Raw genomic sequence first — 20,103 nt, 5'->3', positions numbered from 1 at the left:
GACGGGGACTCACCGTCACCATCGCACAATTACGACTGTCATAAATACTCAATAAAAAGATATTGATGGTTCCAAGAAAAATTCGTCGTTAATCGGAGAAACGTGGACGTGCGCATCCACCATTTTTCACCTTTATTAATTGTTTTATCAACGTCACTCACATTGATACAATAATTTAGTTCGAAATGATAATTTAAAAACACCACATAGCTTTATAAAAATAAAGCAAAATTGAGTTTTAGTTATACAGTTGGGTTGAGTTAACACCATACAGACGTATAATTTTCACTTTCACGTTTTCCCTATAAGCAAAAAGTCTGTACAAGTCGTAGCCAATTAAACAGTCGCCAATGCAAGTGATTGATTTAAATTTCAAATGGTCCGCAATTTGGTTAGTTTCTTAAAAGGATATACAAGTACAAATAATGTTTTGAAATATAATAAATTTAAACGTTTATGTTACTTAAGACACGGTACACGTTTTATTCCCAGGATGAATATTAATCAGTGGATTTGGTGAATCGGTTGACATTGTCTGAAAATTACTATATTAAGGCAGTGGTAGGGAAATGTCATAGGAAATACAGGTATAATATATTAATATTAATAAACTTATTACATGACTCATATCGATATGGTAATAAATTTAAATGTTATACAGCCAAACGAGTTATTCCACACTTTTTTGGTCAATAGCTCTTAAGTTCCGAATAAAATAAATAAAACAAGATAATTTAAGCAACATAACACGTGTCATGTTTATCTTTTGTAATATGCTTTAAAATATCTTCAGCTTAAAATGATTCGATGACCAATATAGTTGACGAAAAAAATATATTCTAAATTTAAGTAACCAAAATAAGAATAAGTATATGTAAATAATAGGACATGACATACTTTACAAAACAATGGGAGTATTTTTAAAACTATGCTGCAGTTTATGGAACTAAAAAGTAATAAAACTGAAACGTTCAACAACAAAATGTAGCATTTTAAATACAATAAAACATTAAGTTACAGTAAAAAAGTAAACTGTTTTAAAATAATACAATAATAGTAAGTAATTAAGGTTGGAATGAAATGAAGATTAACTTTTTTTACTAAACCAAAACGAGTACGGTTAAATAATGAATTAAACCAAGATGGAGAGAATTAAAACAACACACAAATTACAATTCTAATTTTTTTCTGTTTAATACTCACAAAAACTGCGAGCGATATTAATTATAAAAAGTGGAACTAATCACTCTAAAACAAAAAATCTGACCAAATATGATACAAAAAAAAACTTAGATTCACATCATAACTGGGAGGAAATAACATTTAATATTAAGAATAGTTTTTTAAAATTTTGATACATAAAAAAAATAAAATCATAAACATTTCAAATATGGTTTGTATCATTTTAAACGATGAAATGTTAAGTTCCAAAAGAATACTATTAAATTTAAATAAATGTTTAAAATCTACTAAAACTATTTACTATACTAATTAATTATAAAAAGTAGAACAAAACATCTTACCAAATATGGCGTTAACTAAAAAAAAATGTGAAATTCACTTCACAACCGGAAATAATCAAACATTTAAATTAAAAATTATTTTTTAGATCACATTTTAATAAAAACTACATGTAAAAAATTAAGTTTAGAAAGTCATTAAAAATTAATAAAAAATATAATTAAAAATGGAATATAAAACTAATAATTATATTTCGTAAAAGTACGATTTTAGATGAGAAACCAATAAAAAAATGGTTTGATTAATTACTGGGGAATGAATACCAGTCAAAAATATAAAAATATAGCTTTTATCGATGACTAACTATTTTTATTAAATAATTAAGCAAATAGAGATAAATTCACACAAAAAATGGAACAAATTTTATGAGTATAGAGTGTTGTTTCAATTTAGTGGTTAGTAGTAATGGATAAATATCAATAAAAAGTAAATATTTACACGACATTTATTGAAAAAAAAAGAATATGACTAAAAATTAAGATAATCATATTTTGTTTAACGACAATAATTTTCAAATTTTATCAAACAATCAAGATCAAACAATAAACCAATATATTCTGTATTTGTATTTGTATCATAGAAAATTAAGTGGCGCAAGAGATTTAAAAATTAAATAACGCTACTTGAATTTACTAAAGACAACTCAATGCCATGTATGAGTACCTATACGCAATATCAATCGGTACCATCAAGTGTACCCAGCAGTTTATTTACACCTTCAGAGTTAGCTAAAATCTACAGGGAATTGCCAAAACAGTTTTGGTACACATAAACAAAAAATCAAGAAATATTCGCCGTTTGCATTGGAACTTACTCCACTGTCGGGGTTGCCTTGCGGGGGGTACTTCCACGCCACGGGCCCACCATAGTAACCGTTCTGCTTTTGAAAGTCCATCTCGTGTTCGTGTATGTGTGTATTGTGTGCGGTGTGTCACTAGGATTGCATCACTGATTTACTGGCACCGCGACGCGTAGGAAGGAGAACTCGTACCACTAATTGCAAGAGCCATCCTCGCGCGTCCTTCAACTTTCAAACGTCAATTGTGAACGCGGAACGGCACACACACACATACGTAGTACATGCACAAAACGACAATTATCCGAGACTGAGAACAAAGAGTTTCACGGCTCGCTGGTACTAATAATATTGGTTCACTAGCACACCATGCTGCCAACACCGATGCCGGGCCACACACTTAATGCACACGGGTTTTACTGTAGAGGTGCTCGGTCGCACCACCGAAAACGTAAATCCACCGATGGAGTCGGGGGCGCACGCCGTCGTCCAAGGCACCGAATGAGCTCTACGGAATTATGTGTCTCCGTATGACGGAATGCTGTGTGTATGAATATGTAATAATAAACTGCCGGTTCGGTTCGGTTCTGTTCTGTGCTCGTCTCTCGCTCGCTCTCTCTTTCTCCCTCTCGTTCTGCCCACGGGTCCCCCCGACCGTGTGTAACCCCACTACCACCCGGAACGATCCAAACGAACGAGTACGCCTCCTTCGCGAGCGATTGCACGAGACTGCTTGGCTCTGAAACCGCTCTTTCGGTGTGCCCGCCGCAAAACGTTACCCCCGAGTGCACGGGTCGCACGGCCAAAACGACGACGTCGACGGCTCGGCACTGCGGCAACGTGGCAAGGCAAACCGACGGGGCCCTTCGCATTCGAAAGGGTCAAAAATAAACCGGGCCCACGAGAAAGTGAAGACGAACCGGCCGATCCATCACACACGTTCGACAGTTACACAATTGGCCCGTTCGCACAACATTCATACGCCGAAGTTCGGTTTCTTGCCATTTAATGGGTTTCATGGGGTTAATTGTCGACGAAACGAACGGCTATGAAATCTACACAAAAATAATAAATTGACCACAACTTAACTTCATCACCAACAACGTTATTTATTTAAAAACTTGATTTATTTTAAACGTTGCATGTCACTAATAAAATGAATGTCAAGAAATTCAAAATATAATTAGTTCAATTTAATTATAATTATATTATATAACAATTTTGTTACAATTCTGCCAAATTGTTACTCAATATTTTATTGAAAATAATTATTTCCAACTAAATTTATTTTCAATATTAATTATAATTAATAATTAACGACGAAAAATATCTGATAACCAAATATGTAATTGTAATTAAGATATTTACAAATTTAATATGTGTAATTTGCAAGAAAGAAATTGTTATTAACAAACTGTTAATTTTTATTTGTTTAATCATTAATTTTAATGATAATTTGAATTAATTAGTTGCAATAATATTTTATGTACATGAGATATTTAAAGCAAATTAGATAAAGACTATTTTTATTACATGCTAGACAGTATAAATTAAAATGTTTTCCTTAATAGATATTACAAATAAATATTATAAATATTGATTTAATTATTAAATTAAATTATATTATTAATTTTAATAACAAATTAAATTAATTACAAAAAGGGCATAAATAATTGTACGCTATTTCTTACTAGATGATAAAATATTATTATGGTTATTAAAAATAATTAAAATTGGAATAAAAATATAATTTAAAATATTCAAATTTTTACTTAGATCCAAAAATAATTAAAAAAACAGAAAATAATTTGTAGAATAAAAAATACTTAAAACTAATTAATTAATTATATTTTAATTATCTTTTTATTAATTAAAGGACTTTAAATTCTTAAAACAATAAGTAAATATCAAAAACTATTGATAATTTGATATTTAGTATACAATATTTTCTGATATTAAAAAATAAAAATAAAAAATATTATTGGTACTTGTTACTTTCTAGGTATTATATTCTATCAATGTAATAAAAAAATAATAATTAAAATAGAAATAGAAAAATATTAATAAATTAAAATAGAATAGGAAAATTATAATGAATAAACCAGAAATTTCCGATTTTATTAATTTTTAACTCTCCATTAATTTTAGAATAAAAAAACTGAAATTAAAAATAACAAGAGACTTAAAACAATAAACATGATTCAAAACATATCAAGAAATAATTTTATATATAAAAAATAAGATATTTAAAACAAAATAGATAAATTACTGGTTTACTTACTAGAATTTATATTTTATCAATATAATTAAAAAAATATATTTCAAATACTCAAATTTTCGATTTCATTATTTTTAATTTTCCCTCAATATTTTTCTTAATTTTTAGAATAAAAAAAAATAAAAAATTAAATTAAAAATAACCACCTGAATAGAATACAAAAAGTACTGAAAAATAATTTTATAGATAAAATATAAATTTTAACAATGTAAATTATATTTAGCACAATATTTTCTGATATGGATGGATAAAAATTGAAATTGAAATTTGAATTAAAAAATAATTTAAAAAAATATTTCAAATACTAATTTTCCATATTTTTTAGAATAAAAAAAACTTAAATAATTAATAAATAAAAAATATTTTTAAAGAGACATCAAATATTCAAAATTATATATTTTTAAGAATTATCACAAAAATATAATAATTTAAAAGCTACAAAATATTATTAAAAAAGAGAATTTTTGAATTTAAATAATATATAAACATTTAAAAAATATATAAACATTTTGAAAATGTATGTACTTTAATTGTATACACAAAAAATATAAAACTTGATTGATGTAATTGATTTATGGTAGAAATATATCATTCTTAAATAGTAAATCCAACCCTAAAATATTGACATAATCAATTAAAACAAAATCTAATGACCAAAAACGCAATTTGAATAAAAAATAGTGGGGTATAAAAAAGTGTTCGAAATCATCATTGTTTGTTGGTTTTATTAGACCAGTTTTCCGTTTCATAATGCGATAGAAATTCTCACCGATAGTAAAACCATTCTTTCCTATGCTAATTTATACAATTTTAACGTACACTTTGCAATAAGGTACGTCAACCTTCTACCTGCCGAACAACCCCTTCAAGTAAAGTGAATGCAACGTTGCCAATCATCCGTGAACAACGTGTCCCTCCGCTTCAATTAGAGTACCGAACGTGTTCCATTGAATTTTAAGTACGTAAAAATGTGTACAGTTTTCGAAGCACACGTAAATCTCATTGAGACATTTAAATTTCAAATTTTATTATCGAAAGCGAATCATCTAGCGTCCGATCCACTTAAATTAAGACCTCGCCAATCCAACTAACGATATGGATGTTGATTATTATGGCAGAAAATGAAAACACATTTCCAGCCGCTGCATTAAAATTTATGTCCCAATTACGAATGTTAGAGACACGGGAATGTCATCCGAACACACTTTCCGATAAACTTTTGCATATCGAAGTCCCCCGGCCGCCAATCCGGGGCGGCGATAGAAGATTAAAACATAACGCGTTGAAAAATGCGACGACGGTCATCCGTGGGAATGCGCGTGGAATGCGTCCGTATCCTTATTAGCAAATTAAAATTTTTATTGGCGATAGAACAGGATTAAAAAGGCCGAGAATAAGCCAGTGGCTGCATAGGAGGAATTTGCAAAAATCCACGTTCCTTTTTGTTCCAACGTAAATATTAACACGTTATTAATTATAATAAACAAAAAAATATATTTATATATATATATATATATATATATATATATATATATATATATATCGTGCCTGACAAGAAATATTTCGTAGCAATGAATTAGTAATTAGTTTAACCAGACAGTGACCGTAAAAATATTAAATAACATAACATGTTCTTTGGCTTTAAAGTGTTTAAACATGCATTTCTTGTTAATATTGCATTTTACGCCCGAGGTAATGTTAATCTTGTATGCGCAAATAAAGCCAATTATAAAAATCCATCACTAGCATAACGATTTATTAGGTATTAACGGTAGAATTGGGAAAAACCCGAAAGTCAGTGAATGCTTTTTGGCCATTGTAAAGACTGTAGATTTGCATTTTACGAATAAACGTGATCGCAACAAGAGGAACCCGAATAATCCGTTTATGACAGTGTCGACCTGTAGGTATGGTTCACGTCTAGTACAATTATTAATCCAACAAAAAGTAGAATAACAAATTAAAAGACCGGATTCGCTAATGAAATTTTGGTTATATTATGCAAATTAAATAGCTGTCGCAGATTTAATGAATTATTTTTTGTTAGCTAGCAGTAGTCTGACCTTTGTGCAGATAAATATTTACATTAATATTCATAAATTAATAAAATTTAATAATTAATAAGTTGTGCTACTCACGAGAAATCTTACTTTGCTGGAGTCTAGCAATATCTATTAAGCACTTACCTGAAAAAAAAACACAGACAATTAGCATTTATAAACTTAATCAAACAAATTATACACACTCATTGTTTAAAATAGGGCAAATCTTAACCAATTGTTGAAAGAATAACATTAGGGTAATTAATTTTATTTAATTTAAAAATTAATTACCCTAATTTAATTTTAGATCACGTCACATTTTTGTCTCTATTATTTGTTATAAAAAAATTGTGTTATTTCTAATTCTTTTTAGGATACTCTACAAGAAACATTCTAAACAATTTTATCAATAATTAACATAATTATAGAAATCGCTAAAACATATTAAAAATATGAGCAGTGTTACTTGAATTGGATACCAGTAATTATAATGTTTATTATTTTTTTCTGTTATTGTTCTTGTATCTTTTTTTTCTTTAAAATATTGTGTGCCTTTCGATTTTTAAATGAACAAAATTATAACAACTGTTACTTTATGGTTTTTCATTGCTCTTTATAAATTTAATTATTACTAGTGGTCTTTTGCTTATTATAAGTATTTAATCCTTTATCATTTTTAATCTGAGAAGGAAGAGATGGCCAAGGGTTTACGGCTAAATCGGACAATTGTTTCTCGTATTATTAAAAGTGGTAGCAAAGTTCAAAAAACTTGAAAACAAAATCGATGACTGGATAATTCGAATGTCAAAAAACAATTCAATCTTATCGTCAACTGAAATTAAAGCCAACCTGGATGAAATGATACTTGCTGAAATTAATTCAAGGACTGTAAGAAGGTGTATAGGGGATGGGGGTTCGTTTGACCCCTGACCTACAACAAAAACCCTGATTTCTACTAAAAATGTGTCAAATTTTGACTAGCTTAGTATCACATTCACTAGACCACAGAACAGTGGAGACGAGTAGTTTTTAGTGACGAGTCTATATTTAATTTATAATAAAACTACACAAAAAGTTTGTCATATTGACAGTGAAACGTGGTGGAGTTAAATTATGCTATAGAGATGTTACAATTCTTCTGGCGTAGGCCTCCTTAGATTAATTTATGTACATAAAGGAATATATTAAACAAATATTTGGTTCCATATATTGAAAAAATAATGCTCTTAATAAATGTGTTTCAACAACGATTCCAAACACAATTTCACAATTATGACAAATTGGTTAAAAGTGATATTTTGTCTTGCCTGTCCCAATCTCCAGACATCAACCCTATAGAGAACATGAGGAATTATGATTATGAACAAATTCGACATGAAAATTTTACGAATTTAAATTCACAGGAATTCAAGAAGCTTGAAGGACTTATATATTCGGAAAATGTTCGAGTCTATGCTATAGGAGAGGAGAACTAAACTTATAATATACATAAAACAAAAATAATATTATACAAAGTGTTAATGTTAAATTAAATACCACAAATCCCTTTCAAAGTTACAGTTGCTATACTTTATTAACAAGTCACATTAAATAAAAGTTTATTAGTGCTGCATCAGTTGCTTTCTTTGAGCCTTTTCAAAAGCAGTAAGTACGTCTTCCATAGAGATATTATTGACATCAACCTACTGAATAGTAAACTACTACATCTGTATGGTACATAATATTAAATACTTTTTGGTTATTCCTCAGTAAAATCATAGGCAAACACTCCTCCTAAAACCATGCAAGTCCTCAAGTTATTATCTGGGTTAATAAATCTTAAGGATTCGGTGATTTCTTCAATTATTTAAGTAAATTTTTGACGTTCTGTGAGTGGAATGTCTTCTTTTCATCTGAATTCTAATTTCGCAATTTCCGACTACAATGGGAGTCAACGTGTTGAATGTAAAATAATTATTTCTACCCTCGAATAACCGCAAACAGTATCTTCAAAATAATTAATAATAAGTGTGTCAATTTTACTAAAAAAGATACAAACAAATATTAGAATACTTCAAAATATAACTGCAAAACGGGGAAACCCAAGTCAGAACAGTCCCGAAGGTGTATGAACAATAACACAAAACGCTAACTGTTTAAAACAACTTCTGAACTATATCATAAAACCAAAACATCATTAAATGTTAAACGCAAGTTTAATGATTGATGTTTGTACTTATACCAGCATGCATTTATTGCAGCGTGTCAATTTAAGTTTCTCCGAATCCGGCAAATTTGTACGAAACTGCCGCACAATTAAACATAAATCAAATTCGACTAGCAATTCCAAATCGTTAAGCGAAAGAAAAACCAAACATATCAAGAAACAACGATTTCGCAATCTAATTGAAATTCCCCGCGAGAGTGCATGATTTCTTTGTCTACTACCACCATCATCACATACTTGCAACGGATTTATTGCACCAAATCATCGAAGAAGCGATGGAAATCCGTGACGTTAATGAGAAAACAGTGTGTGCGACTGAATAAAATACATCTAAATAAAGGATCTACTCTACCCATCGGCCTTGGATGAGAAATAACTTCGGCATGATTTAATTAAAGCGTAGTCGGTCGGTCGTGTGACGAGATGAGGCCGATTTTCGCAGACTCCGAGGCACCTGTAATACAGCGTGCGTGTGCAATTCTGCCCCGGATTCCGCAATCTTTTCGACCGAACCCGAACACTTTTTTAACCGTTACTAAATAAATAACCTGGGACGATTTCGCGACGGCTCTAAAACATATGACTAAGAGAAATCTCGTTGTAGTTTTGTTATTTTTTTGCGCGTATGTCAGCGAATCGGACAACTTCCAGGAACGGGTGCATTGTTTATGTTAATTTGTACGGATTTGGAATTTGTTGTGCATGTACTTTTACGGGCGGTGCAATAGTTTTTTTTTTTTGTAGCCAAACAAAGAAATTAGATGACACCCCGATCTATTTTTAGCTTGCCATCATCTTTGTTTGCTGGAAATCGGATAACCAGCAAGAATAATGTGGAAAAATGTATCACGAGTGCAAATAATTTTGCGAATCTGAGTCGGGCAGATGTTTCCTGCGTCTTATGCGGCACACCGGGTTTAAAATTTCATGTTAATATCTCGTATATACGTTATCAAACAGCAATAAATCAACTAATTGACCGCAATTAATAAAAAGCGGCCGTGCGTCGTTTTCTACCAAAAAGGATCGGAGTATTATTTATAATTTGATGTGCGATGTTTTGGTGGAACTTTCTACGCATACACCAAACTTTGATTCACTCTTGTGTAATGAAGGAAAAAAATATATGGGAGGAGAAAATGTTTTGCTAAATATGGACGGTGATTTACCGTGAAAGATAAATTTGACGAACAGATTAATAAAGAAAGTCTGAGGCGAATCAATTGTGCTTCTTCCAATCATTGGGATAAACTCTCGGGTCAAATATTTATTGGGTGTTCCATTATAATTTTATTCTTCAGTATCGTTTCTTCCGTTGGTTTTTCAAAAATAATTTTCAAAAGTTGTAAATTTAAGTTAACATAGTAGCAAAATATTTAAAAAAGCATTTTCAGAAGTTAATTTTTATGAATAAAATACTGATTTAATAAGAATAAAAATACACATTTTTCCAGTAGAATACATAAAATGTTGAAGTAACATTTCAGTAATTGCTGAAATTATCTTATATATGAAAACTTGATAATTATTTGAATAAAAGAAATTTATAAAACCAAAATCAACATAATCATTAACAAAAATTTTTACTTAATTATAGATGATTATCATCTGTTATGTGTATTATTATATTAGTTTTGTTGATTTTTAGAATAATAGCTTATTTTTATTAGTAAACTTGATTATAATTAGTAATAAACAAAATTTTTAGAATTATTAAATTATTTTTTATCTTAAACATTCTTAACTATCCAAGATTTATTATAAATAGACAGAATAATAGTTTTGAATATATATAAAACATTGATAATTATTTCAATAATCATTGATAGTTATAAACTATCATTTGTTATATGTAATATTTTATTTTTTAAATATTTAAGTTCATTTTAATATTATTTTTTAAAATAAGAGCCTGTTGTTTTATAAATATCAACATATTATTGAAAATTTTTAGAATTATAGATGATTTTTAACTTTTCTTTAACTACTCCAGATTTCTTTAAAATAGGCAAATTAATAGTTTCAAATATATGAAAAATTGATAATTTTGAAAATTATTCTATATTTATTATAAAAATGGATTTTTTTAATTATTAAAATAAAGAATGTTGTGACAATATAAATAAAGATAATTATATTAATTTATGTATATACAAAACTTCGCCCCAAAATACACACGATCTGATTTTGGTTTTTCTAATATCAATTATATAAAAAAATAATACAAAAAAATGGAAAACCCTGTATAATATATTTTTACTCAATGAATTAAAAAAGCATTTTCAGAAGTTAATTTTTATGAATAAAATATTGATTTAATAAGAATTTTTTTTTTTATTGGGTCAAAGAGGGGATAATAAGAATAAAAATACATATTTTTCAGTAGAATACATAAAATGTTGAAATAATATTTCAGTGATTGCTGAAATTATCTTATATATGAAAAATTGATAATTATTTGAATAAAAGAAATTTATAGAACCAAAATCAACATAATCATTAACAAAAATTTTTACTCAGTTATAGATGATTATCATTTGTTATGTGTATTATTTTATTTTTTAATTATTTTAGGCCATTATTTATATTACTTTTGTTGATTTTTAGAATAATAGCTTATTTTTATTAGTAAACTTGATTTTAATTAGTAATAAACAAAATTTTTAGAATTATTAAATTATTTTTTATATTAAACATTCTTAACTATCCCAGGTTTATTATAAATAGACAGAATAATAGTTTTGAATATATATGAAACATTGATCAAATTCAATATAATCATTGACAATTATAAACTCATTTGTTATGTGTAATATTTTATTTTTTAAAGTTCATTATAATATTATTTTATAAAATAAGAGCCTGTTATTTTATAAATATCAACATATTATTGTAAATTTTTAGTATTATAGATGATTTTTAACTTTTCTTTAACTACTCCAGACTTCTTTAAAATAGGCAAATTAATAGTTTCAAATATATGAAAAATTGATAATTTTGTTGATTATTATAAAAATAGAATTTTTAGAACATTGTTTAATTATTAAAATAAAGAATATTGTGACCATATAAATAAAGATAATTATATTAATTTATGTATATACAAAACGTCATCCCAAAATACACACGATCTGATTTTGGTTTTTCTAATTCAATTATATAAAAAAAATAATACAAAAATAATGGAAAACCCTGCATAATATATTTTTACTCAATGAATTAAAAACAAATAAAAATGTAGAATTTATGTTTTCAATAATACAATTCATTTAATAAAATAAAATACATTTTTTTCATTCATTTCAACATCTTGAAATTATAAAATGGAATAAAAACAACTGTATAATTCCTACTAGAAACCATATTATATTAATTTTTGAAAAAATTGATTAGATTGATTTTAAATTCATTGTAAAATATATTGAGCTCTAATTAAAGATTGCGTCAAATATCAAACATTGTCACATAAACCAAAAACCGATATGAAGGGAAAAATCCTAGGTCACGACAATTAAACTGTCCAATCATTTTAAATAAGTGTCGTCACGAAGAATTTTCTGTCAATTATTAAGACAATTAATACTTCTTCCAGTGATTAAGGAACATTCTTCTCTGAAAACATTCAATATCTTAATCAGACGTCAAGTTAATCTGTGAGAGAAATATGACTGCTATTAATAACAACAATTAAAAAATAATAAAAAATTATAAATCCACCAGAGATCAATCAAGCAGAGTTAGAAAGCATTGAAAGTTGGAAGACAAGCAATTTAGTAATAAATTTGAACGTCTTCGTCGACTGCCCGACAAAATAACATAGTCACTTTTCAATTGACATACGAAATTTTCGCACAGGCGAATTCCGATTGGTGTGCCCGATTGGTCTCCGCCACCGCAAAAACATACCGAAAAGTGCGCAACAAAGAACGCGCCACACGAGTTTAACTCATTAACTTCTCGTGTCCACGATGCCGTTTCATCGGCTTGTCTGCAAATTGCATTATTGCGAGGAATTTCACAGTTCAATGGATAATGTACAGCGCCGTTTTAATACGTACGCCGCGCCGGAGATAAAGACTGGCTTTTCTTGCCGGTTTCCTAATGATTATATAAATTCCATTAGCGCATGTACGTATACACGCTGGGCCGTTCGCCATTATCGGACCGCCGATAAATCGAGCCACGAAGATGTTAACTAATTCTAATTTCGATGGGATTTTATTAAGGCGTCCGCTCATGCGGAAAACGCGCTCTTAATTTTGAATGAACATGTGTTAGTTTTCTGGCCGTCTCTTCCGCAACGTTTTCGAACACCTCCAAATGTGCGAGCGGGCACTTCTCACAATCTAGCGGCGACCCGGGGTCGTGACGGAACGTTTCGCCACGTTTCGCGATCATAATCTTCTTGGTTTGCGGGCAAGTGCCTTATGTGTGTTTGGTCCAGTTTAATGGACGCACACCAAAACAAGTAAGTGAACATTTGTTGGTCGTACGTTATCGTTTACGCGTATCTCTGTTTATTGTCTTGTCGAATAGACAATTCCAAAGGCACGGAACGATTTTGTAAAATTGCCGACCGCCTTCCTAAACGGGCTAATTAATGTTGAACTAATATGGAGTTCTTTTTCACCTTGCGTTGTCCATTTGCGCGCTTTGACATTTTTAACTTTCTTCCCATTGTTGTCGAACCTTTGTCTTCGGACTGGGTCCGTTCTACGTGGAGATGTAGCGGGATTATTCATTCATCGGCGACCGTCGTCAATTAGGAATACTAATTGTTTGTTCGAGTTTTTTCTTTCTCTAGAGATGGTACAATGGAATTCGCGTTGTGCAATAGCGAGATCGACGAAAATGGAAAAAGTGACGAGTTGTTTTTTTTTAGAAAATACTTGACTGGCTCCATATAATAGACACTCGGCAATATTAACATGGACTCTTTATAAAGAGATTTTTGTGTTAGAAATAAATCTCATGAGTTTATTCACAGGAAGCGTGTCCATACTAAATATAAATAATGAGTAAAGAGAACTCAAACAAATGTTATTTATCATAACATAAATGAGTCTACTATATGTTCTTCATATTTTTGTTTATGTATCCGGCAAAAAGATATTAAGATGCAACATTCACAAACTTTTTTAGTTCCTTACGCTTTACTTATTGATGTATATAGATGCCATTTTATTTGAAATTTTAGAAAAAAATTCTAAAATTTTATCTATTGGTGTAAAACTTGGAGGAAATGGACTTACTGAGATTAGTTAAAGGACTGTGAGAAGATGGTTAGTGGATGGCGGTCATCTGACAAGAAAAACCCTGGTTTCTACTAACAATGAGTGCAATTTTGATTAGCTTATGATCACATTCACTGAACTACAAAACCCTGGGGACTATTAGTTTAGTGACAAATCTAAAGACAGACTGATTTATGTACAGGAATATATTAAAAAACAATTTGTTTCCATATATTGAAGAAACTCTTAATAAATGGAAATCCAAAATTGTGTCGGATTGGTTAAATGACCAAAACATCGATGTTTTTTGCCCTATAGAATACATAGGAGAAAATGTTTAAAACCAAATTCGACATAAATAAATCAATGTCTTAGAATGGTCAGTTCAATCTTCCGATCTTAATACAATAAAAAACTTGTAGGAGATTGTGGATGACAAGATTAAAGCAAATTGCATCATAAATAAATCAGATTTGTTTGAACAAATAAAGAATATTTGAAACAATATGAGCAAATAGTTTCTAATGTAATCTCGTCTGTGCCATAAAGATGTGAGAATGTTATACGCAATATATTTTTTAATATTTAAACAAAATAAAAGTCGCCCTAATTTTGTCCGATACTGTAGTAATTTTTATAATACTGTACAAAACAAAAGTAAATTTATATTATTTTAAAAGTCTTAAACTAATTCAACTATTCCCCACCATTAGTACAACCAGTACATTTCATCTCAAAATTTTGAATTTTTAAAAAAAATTAATTTTTTCAAAATGGCAAACATAAGTTCTCGTAGATATTTTAAAAACAGTGTTGATGTCGCAGCATCAATGTTTTTTTTAATTAAGCTCAGTTAAGTCAGTTTTTTTCTGTATATAGTTTCGACACAATTAGATAGAATATATCAAAAAAGGTCCCAAAAAATATAAAAGTTTTTCGTACATTTAATTTTTTATTATGATTATCATAAAAATACTAGAAAAAAGAAATTATTTTTGTCGACTATATTATTATTACCACCAAGCTAAGATTGTATGTAAAACACATTAATATTATAATTAGAAAGCTGAAACAAGACAAGAATGGGCGAAGTAGTAAAACTTTTTTGTTTCGTGTTGCCCATCCCCAAAAAGAGAATAACCCAGTCCATAATAAAAACGATCAATGCCCTCGCGCCTAAACGGTTTGTTTACGTGCACATCCAATGGGAATATTTCTCTCTCGGCAAATGTGTATTCTTATTATGCCATAATACCGACGTAACTAATGTAAATTAGCGTTAATATTCGCGGAGATTGATTTAATGGTCGATTGCGAAATGGCCAATGTGTGGCTTCACGCTTGAAATGTATGGGAAAGATAAAAAGACCAGGGAAGTAATTGAATGGGAGAACGATTTTTAGACCGTGCAAAGTGTAATCCTTTAATTCCGACCACTTTTGCGAAACACCATTGACTTAACAATCAAAAATAAACTTGGATATAAATCTCGAATGTGATTTTATTTGCGATTTAAGAACCCACAATTTGGAATGGATTACGGATAGTTTCAATGAGGCACTAAATATTCTATACGAAAGGCCATTTTTTAGGATGCCAGAGCGAGTATTTTTAGCAAATAAATTAAAATTATGGCACTGTTCCAATCCATGATAAGACGCGTTCTATTAAGAGATTTTGTCTAAATGGTCATGTCGCCTTTAATTTTTTTTTAAAAGCAGTTTATCTGAAACCAATTTGTTAATAACTTGGCTCAGATAAACAAATCATTTTTTCCTTTCATTTCCATAAATAACCGGGCCAAATAAAACGGAAAATTTGTGCGCCAACCAAAATACGACACCAGAGATGGTGAAGTTCAACTTGACTAACATATTCGTAATTAGTCCGCAGCATTTTTATTTTCACTTGACTTTTTCGTTGGGAGGTTAAGCGTTCCGTTTGGCCACGATAAGAACTATCGCCGCACATTAAAAATAATGAAGGAAATTGGGTCGTTTCAATTTGTAAAGTTTCGTTATTCCGCCTGCTAATAAATTCGAGTCATGAAGTCTCTAGTCAGCATCCCATTAAGCTGGTACCAGTGGCGATCGTTCGATGTAATAGAAATTTTAAGATAAATTAAATAGGCTCGTTTTGTTTATCTTGGTATCGCGCTAATTGAATAATTAATGCGTCGAACAGATGGAGCCTTTTTTAAAGCCGGCCGTCGCCGGAAGGAATATTTCGAACTAGTTTAGGCCGTTTTCAGACACCGCACGTCAATTTATCCGTGTCCCATCAATATTAACTTCTAAGAATCGCTAAAGAGAAAATTACCTTCAATGAATGTTATGTCACAGTCAATAAATAGATGATTCAAACCAATAAAAACGGGACGCTCGTATGTGACCCCTGAATTTAAAATTAATAAACGTGTTCTTATCGGTTTACTTGTATTTATTATAGAGTCGTGTGGCGTTACGACGAGTGGGCAGAAAAATTTAATTTTCCTGGCGGACATGCTAAATAAATACATACAATTATCGAAATAATGAGAGAAAATGTCACAGCACAGAGTGCATTTCGTAACTATTACGTGAACGATTATAATTCATTTATTATTGCTGTTTACAAAAATAATTTAAACCACGTCCCGCAAGACAAATTAAATGCCATAGTTATTCAATTTGCTTTGATGTTTTCGCCGATCAAATTACCCGTTATTAAATTAGATTTCACCAACATCGTAATCCGATGTCGCAACAAATCGCCAGTGTCTTTGTGGGATTTTAAAAATTTTTCTACGTAAAAATCGACAAACCCATAATCGGATTTGTTTAACACCGCACAGACATTGTATGGGCTACATTGCACACAATTACTGGATCTGGTTAAGCTGATTAAAAAAACGGTATAATATAATAACACGGCAACTCCTAACAATGGCGACCAAATGAAATGTTTAATTCACATATATGCATACATTACGAGGCCGTAATAGGTTATATAAAAAATGATTAGAAAGCCAAGTGTACCGGCAATCCGGGCCTACGCAGTGACAAAACCTATGCCGAGAGAATGCATTACAAAATAAATAATTAATAATAATCGTGAATAATGTGGGGAAACTGACAAAGGGGGTTTCCCAATGCGCATAATTTATTCCAGAAAAATGCCGAATCCTGTTCGGCAGCGGAAAAATTCAAATTCTATGCTATTGGCTCACTCCTACCGACAAGGGACCAACAAAACATTACGACCTGTGTATTTTCTTAAGTATCAAATTTCATGGGTCTCATTTTGGCAGGTAATTTCCTACACAACAAACTGATGAAACTGTATTCAAAAGTATCATTTTCTTATTTTGCATAGGTCTAAGATAAAAATAACTAAAATAGTTCTTAAATGTTCTTTATTACAAATTATGATCAATCATTAATAAAACAAACAAAACAATCAGAATAAACAATATTATAAACTTAAATAATTAAATAAATAAAATAGTGTAAACAAATAATGATGATTGAAATAATAAAAGAAATAATTTAAATCATCCAATTGTCTTAATTTCAATTTATAATCATTGATTAATAAAAAACACAAAAAACACAAAAAAAATTTTAGTAATAGTACTTAAAAGATAAAAAAACATTACAAATAATGACAATAATAAAAAATGAACATTATAAAAGAAACAGATTTTATTTCTTTTCTTACAAATTATAATAAATTTTGTTCTTAAAAAACAAACTATTATTTTAATAAATGAACAAACAATATTGAGAACTTAAAAAATAATTAGATATAGGAACAGTACATAAAATGACAGATAAATAAATTATTAATCAATTAAAATTATAAAAGAAATAGAATAATAAGAAATGTACATAAAAAATAATCGTTCTTAATTTTTCTTATTTATTATACAAATTATAGTCAATCTCATTAATAAAAAAGTCAATAATTATTCTAAAAAATCAACAAAAACAATAATATGAGAACTTGACAAAAAATCGATGAAAATTATTAAAGAAACAGATTATTAATAAGAAATCTACATAATTGAATGCAATGTAAATAATTGAACTCGTTCTTATATTTTCTGTATTACAAATTATACTAAATAATCATAGGTATAGGAACAGTACAGACACTGAGAGACAGATAAATAAAATATTAATCAATTAAAATTATAAAAGAAATGTACATAAAAAATAATTCAAATCGTTTTTAAGTTTCTTTATTATTATATTATAATAAGAGAGATTATAATCAATCTCGTTAATAAAAATGTTAATTATTACACTAAAAAACAACAAAAACAACAATATGAACCTAAATAATTAAAGAAATAAAACAGTACAATCACAAAAAAATAAAGATGTTAAATGTACATAAAAAATAATTTAAGTCGTTCTCACATTTTCTTTATTACAAATTATAATAAATTTCATCAATAAAAAATAAGCTGCGATAATGACAAAAGATTAAAATATTAATTAATGAACATTATAAAACAGATTACGAATAAGAAATGTACATAAAAAATAAATTAAAATTGTTCTTAAATTTTTTATTACAAATTATAATCGATCTCCTTAATAAAAAAGTAAATTATTATTTTAAAAAAACCAACAAAAACAGTAATATGAACTTAAATAATAGAAAAAATAAAACAGTACAGATAATGACAGGGAAATAAAAAAAATACCAATAAAAATAATTATATTATTAAAAATAAATTACTAATAAGAAATGTACATAAAAAGCAATTTAAGTTGTTATTTAGAAACTTTTTTTGTTATTACGTTTGTTGAAATGTTGAAATTGAGGATAATCCTGGACAAATTAGGAGAACTGAAACGTTAATTTAACATGTAAAAAAGCCAACTTTATCTTTCTACAGAAACTTGAGCAATATGATCCGATATTTAGACGAAAAAAAAAACGTCAAACGGCCAAGATCTGAGCAACACTCGAACGTTTAAACGTTTGAACGAATCGTCTTCATCGCAGGGCCACCGCCACCACCTCCTTCACATCCACATTCGATCGTTCAGACAAAGAAGGAAAACCCGTGATTTTTTCTCAGAAATCAATTTTATTAGAAAAACAAGAATTGGTTTCCTACCAATTATATCATCAAAGGCAGCCACAAAGCCACGAACATCGTGTCCCCCATATCTCGGACGCGTGTGCAGAGAAACGATTCGAGCGGCGTGGATTGTAAATAATCTTATGCAAATGATGGACAGGTGAGGACTGCACACACACACACACACACACACACTCACACAAACGCACGGGGCAAGCTACAAGACGTTCGAGTGCTGTTATGTCACGGCTCGCGCATTAACCAACAGGATCGCGTAAATCTCGCGTATGTGTTTTGTGTGGAAGTACCATATATACACACATACATACACACTGTGGGTTTTCAGAAGTGCGGCACAACAATTTATCGCACCGGGAAGTCGCTTTCGTCAATTTATTGCTACGTATTCATGTATCCAGACATCATCAATGATAAAATTTATCGGAGGTCTTTATAAATTCATTATATGAACTTCTTTGGAGTTTTATACAAGTTTTTTAAGAAAACTTTGAATTATTAGTTAAGCTTAACAAATGAGAACCACAAGGAGAAGTTCATAGAAAATTGACCTCTCTTTCTCTATTACATAACAACACATTTTCAACTACTTAAATTTTCTTAGAAACACCTCCTTAGAAAGCTTTCCAAAAATATATAAATTATTAATTTATCTTGAACTGACATATAATAATATTTTTTGTGATGTTAAAACAACCAAATATGACATAGGACAAAAGGATTATCAATGTTGAGATTTTTTTTGTAAATTAATAATCATGTCATAAGTTGAAGTGAATATAAAATTTATGATCATATTAATTATAAAATAAATTATGAGCTATACCTTTTACCTTTCAAAAATTCGAGGTATATGCACATTTTTGAAATGGAAATCTTAACTGAATTACCTTTTAAAATGACAGTAAAAAGCTTTTCAAAAACACATAAA

At 29.2% G+C, this 20,103-nt stretch overlaps 1 protein-coding gene across 10 annotated transcripts in view; it reads right to left on the bottom strand.

Moving 5' to 3' along the window:
• LOC109597457 (protein daughterless) overlaps positions 1–20,103 on the bottom strand; it is a 78,759-nt gene that overhangs the window by 22,845 nt on the left and 35,811 nt on the right. The window contains exon 1 of one of the 10 annotated variants that reach the window (XM_049968448.1): positions 2,336–2,876. The exons of the other annotated variants lie outside the window; for them this stretch is intronic. Within the exon in view, the coding sequence (XP_049824405.1) occupies positions 2,336–2,416 (81 nt within the window). The 5' untranslated portion in view covers positions 2,417–2,876. Of the gene's footprint in view, positions 1–2,335; positions 2,877–20,103 lie in introns of those variants that run through there. 10 annotated transcript variants of the gene reach the window in all.

Source organism: Aethina tumida, chromosome 1 (genome assembly GCF_024364675.1).
Source record: "Aethina tumida isolate Nest 87 chromosome 1, icAetTumi1.1, whole genome shotgun sequence".
In the NCBI taxonomy this organism is placed as follows: Eukaryota; Metazoa; Arthropoda; class Insecta; order Coleoptera; family Nitidulidae; genus Aethina; species Aethina tumida.
Note: the sequence above shows the minus strand (reverse complement) of the source record. Positions and strands in the feature narration are given on the sequence as shown.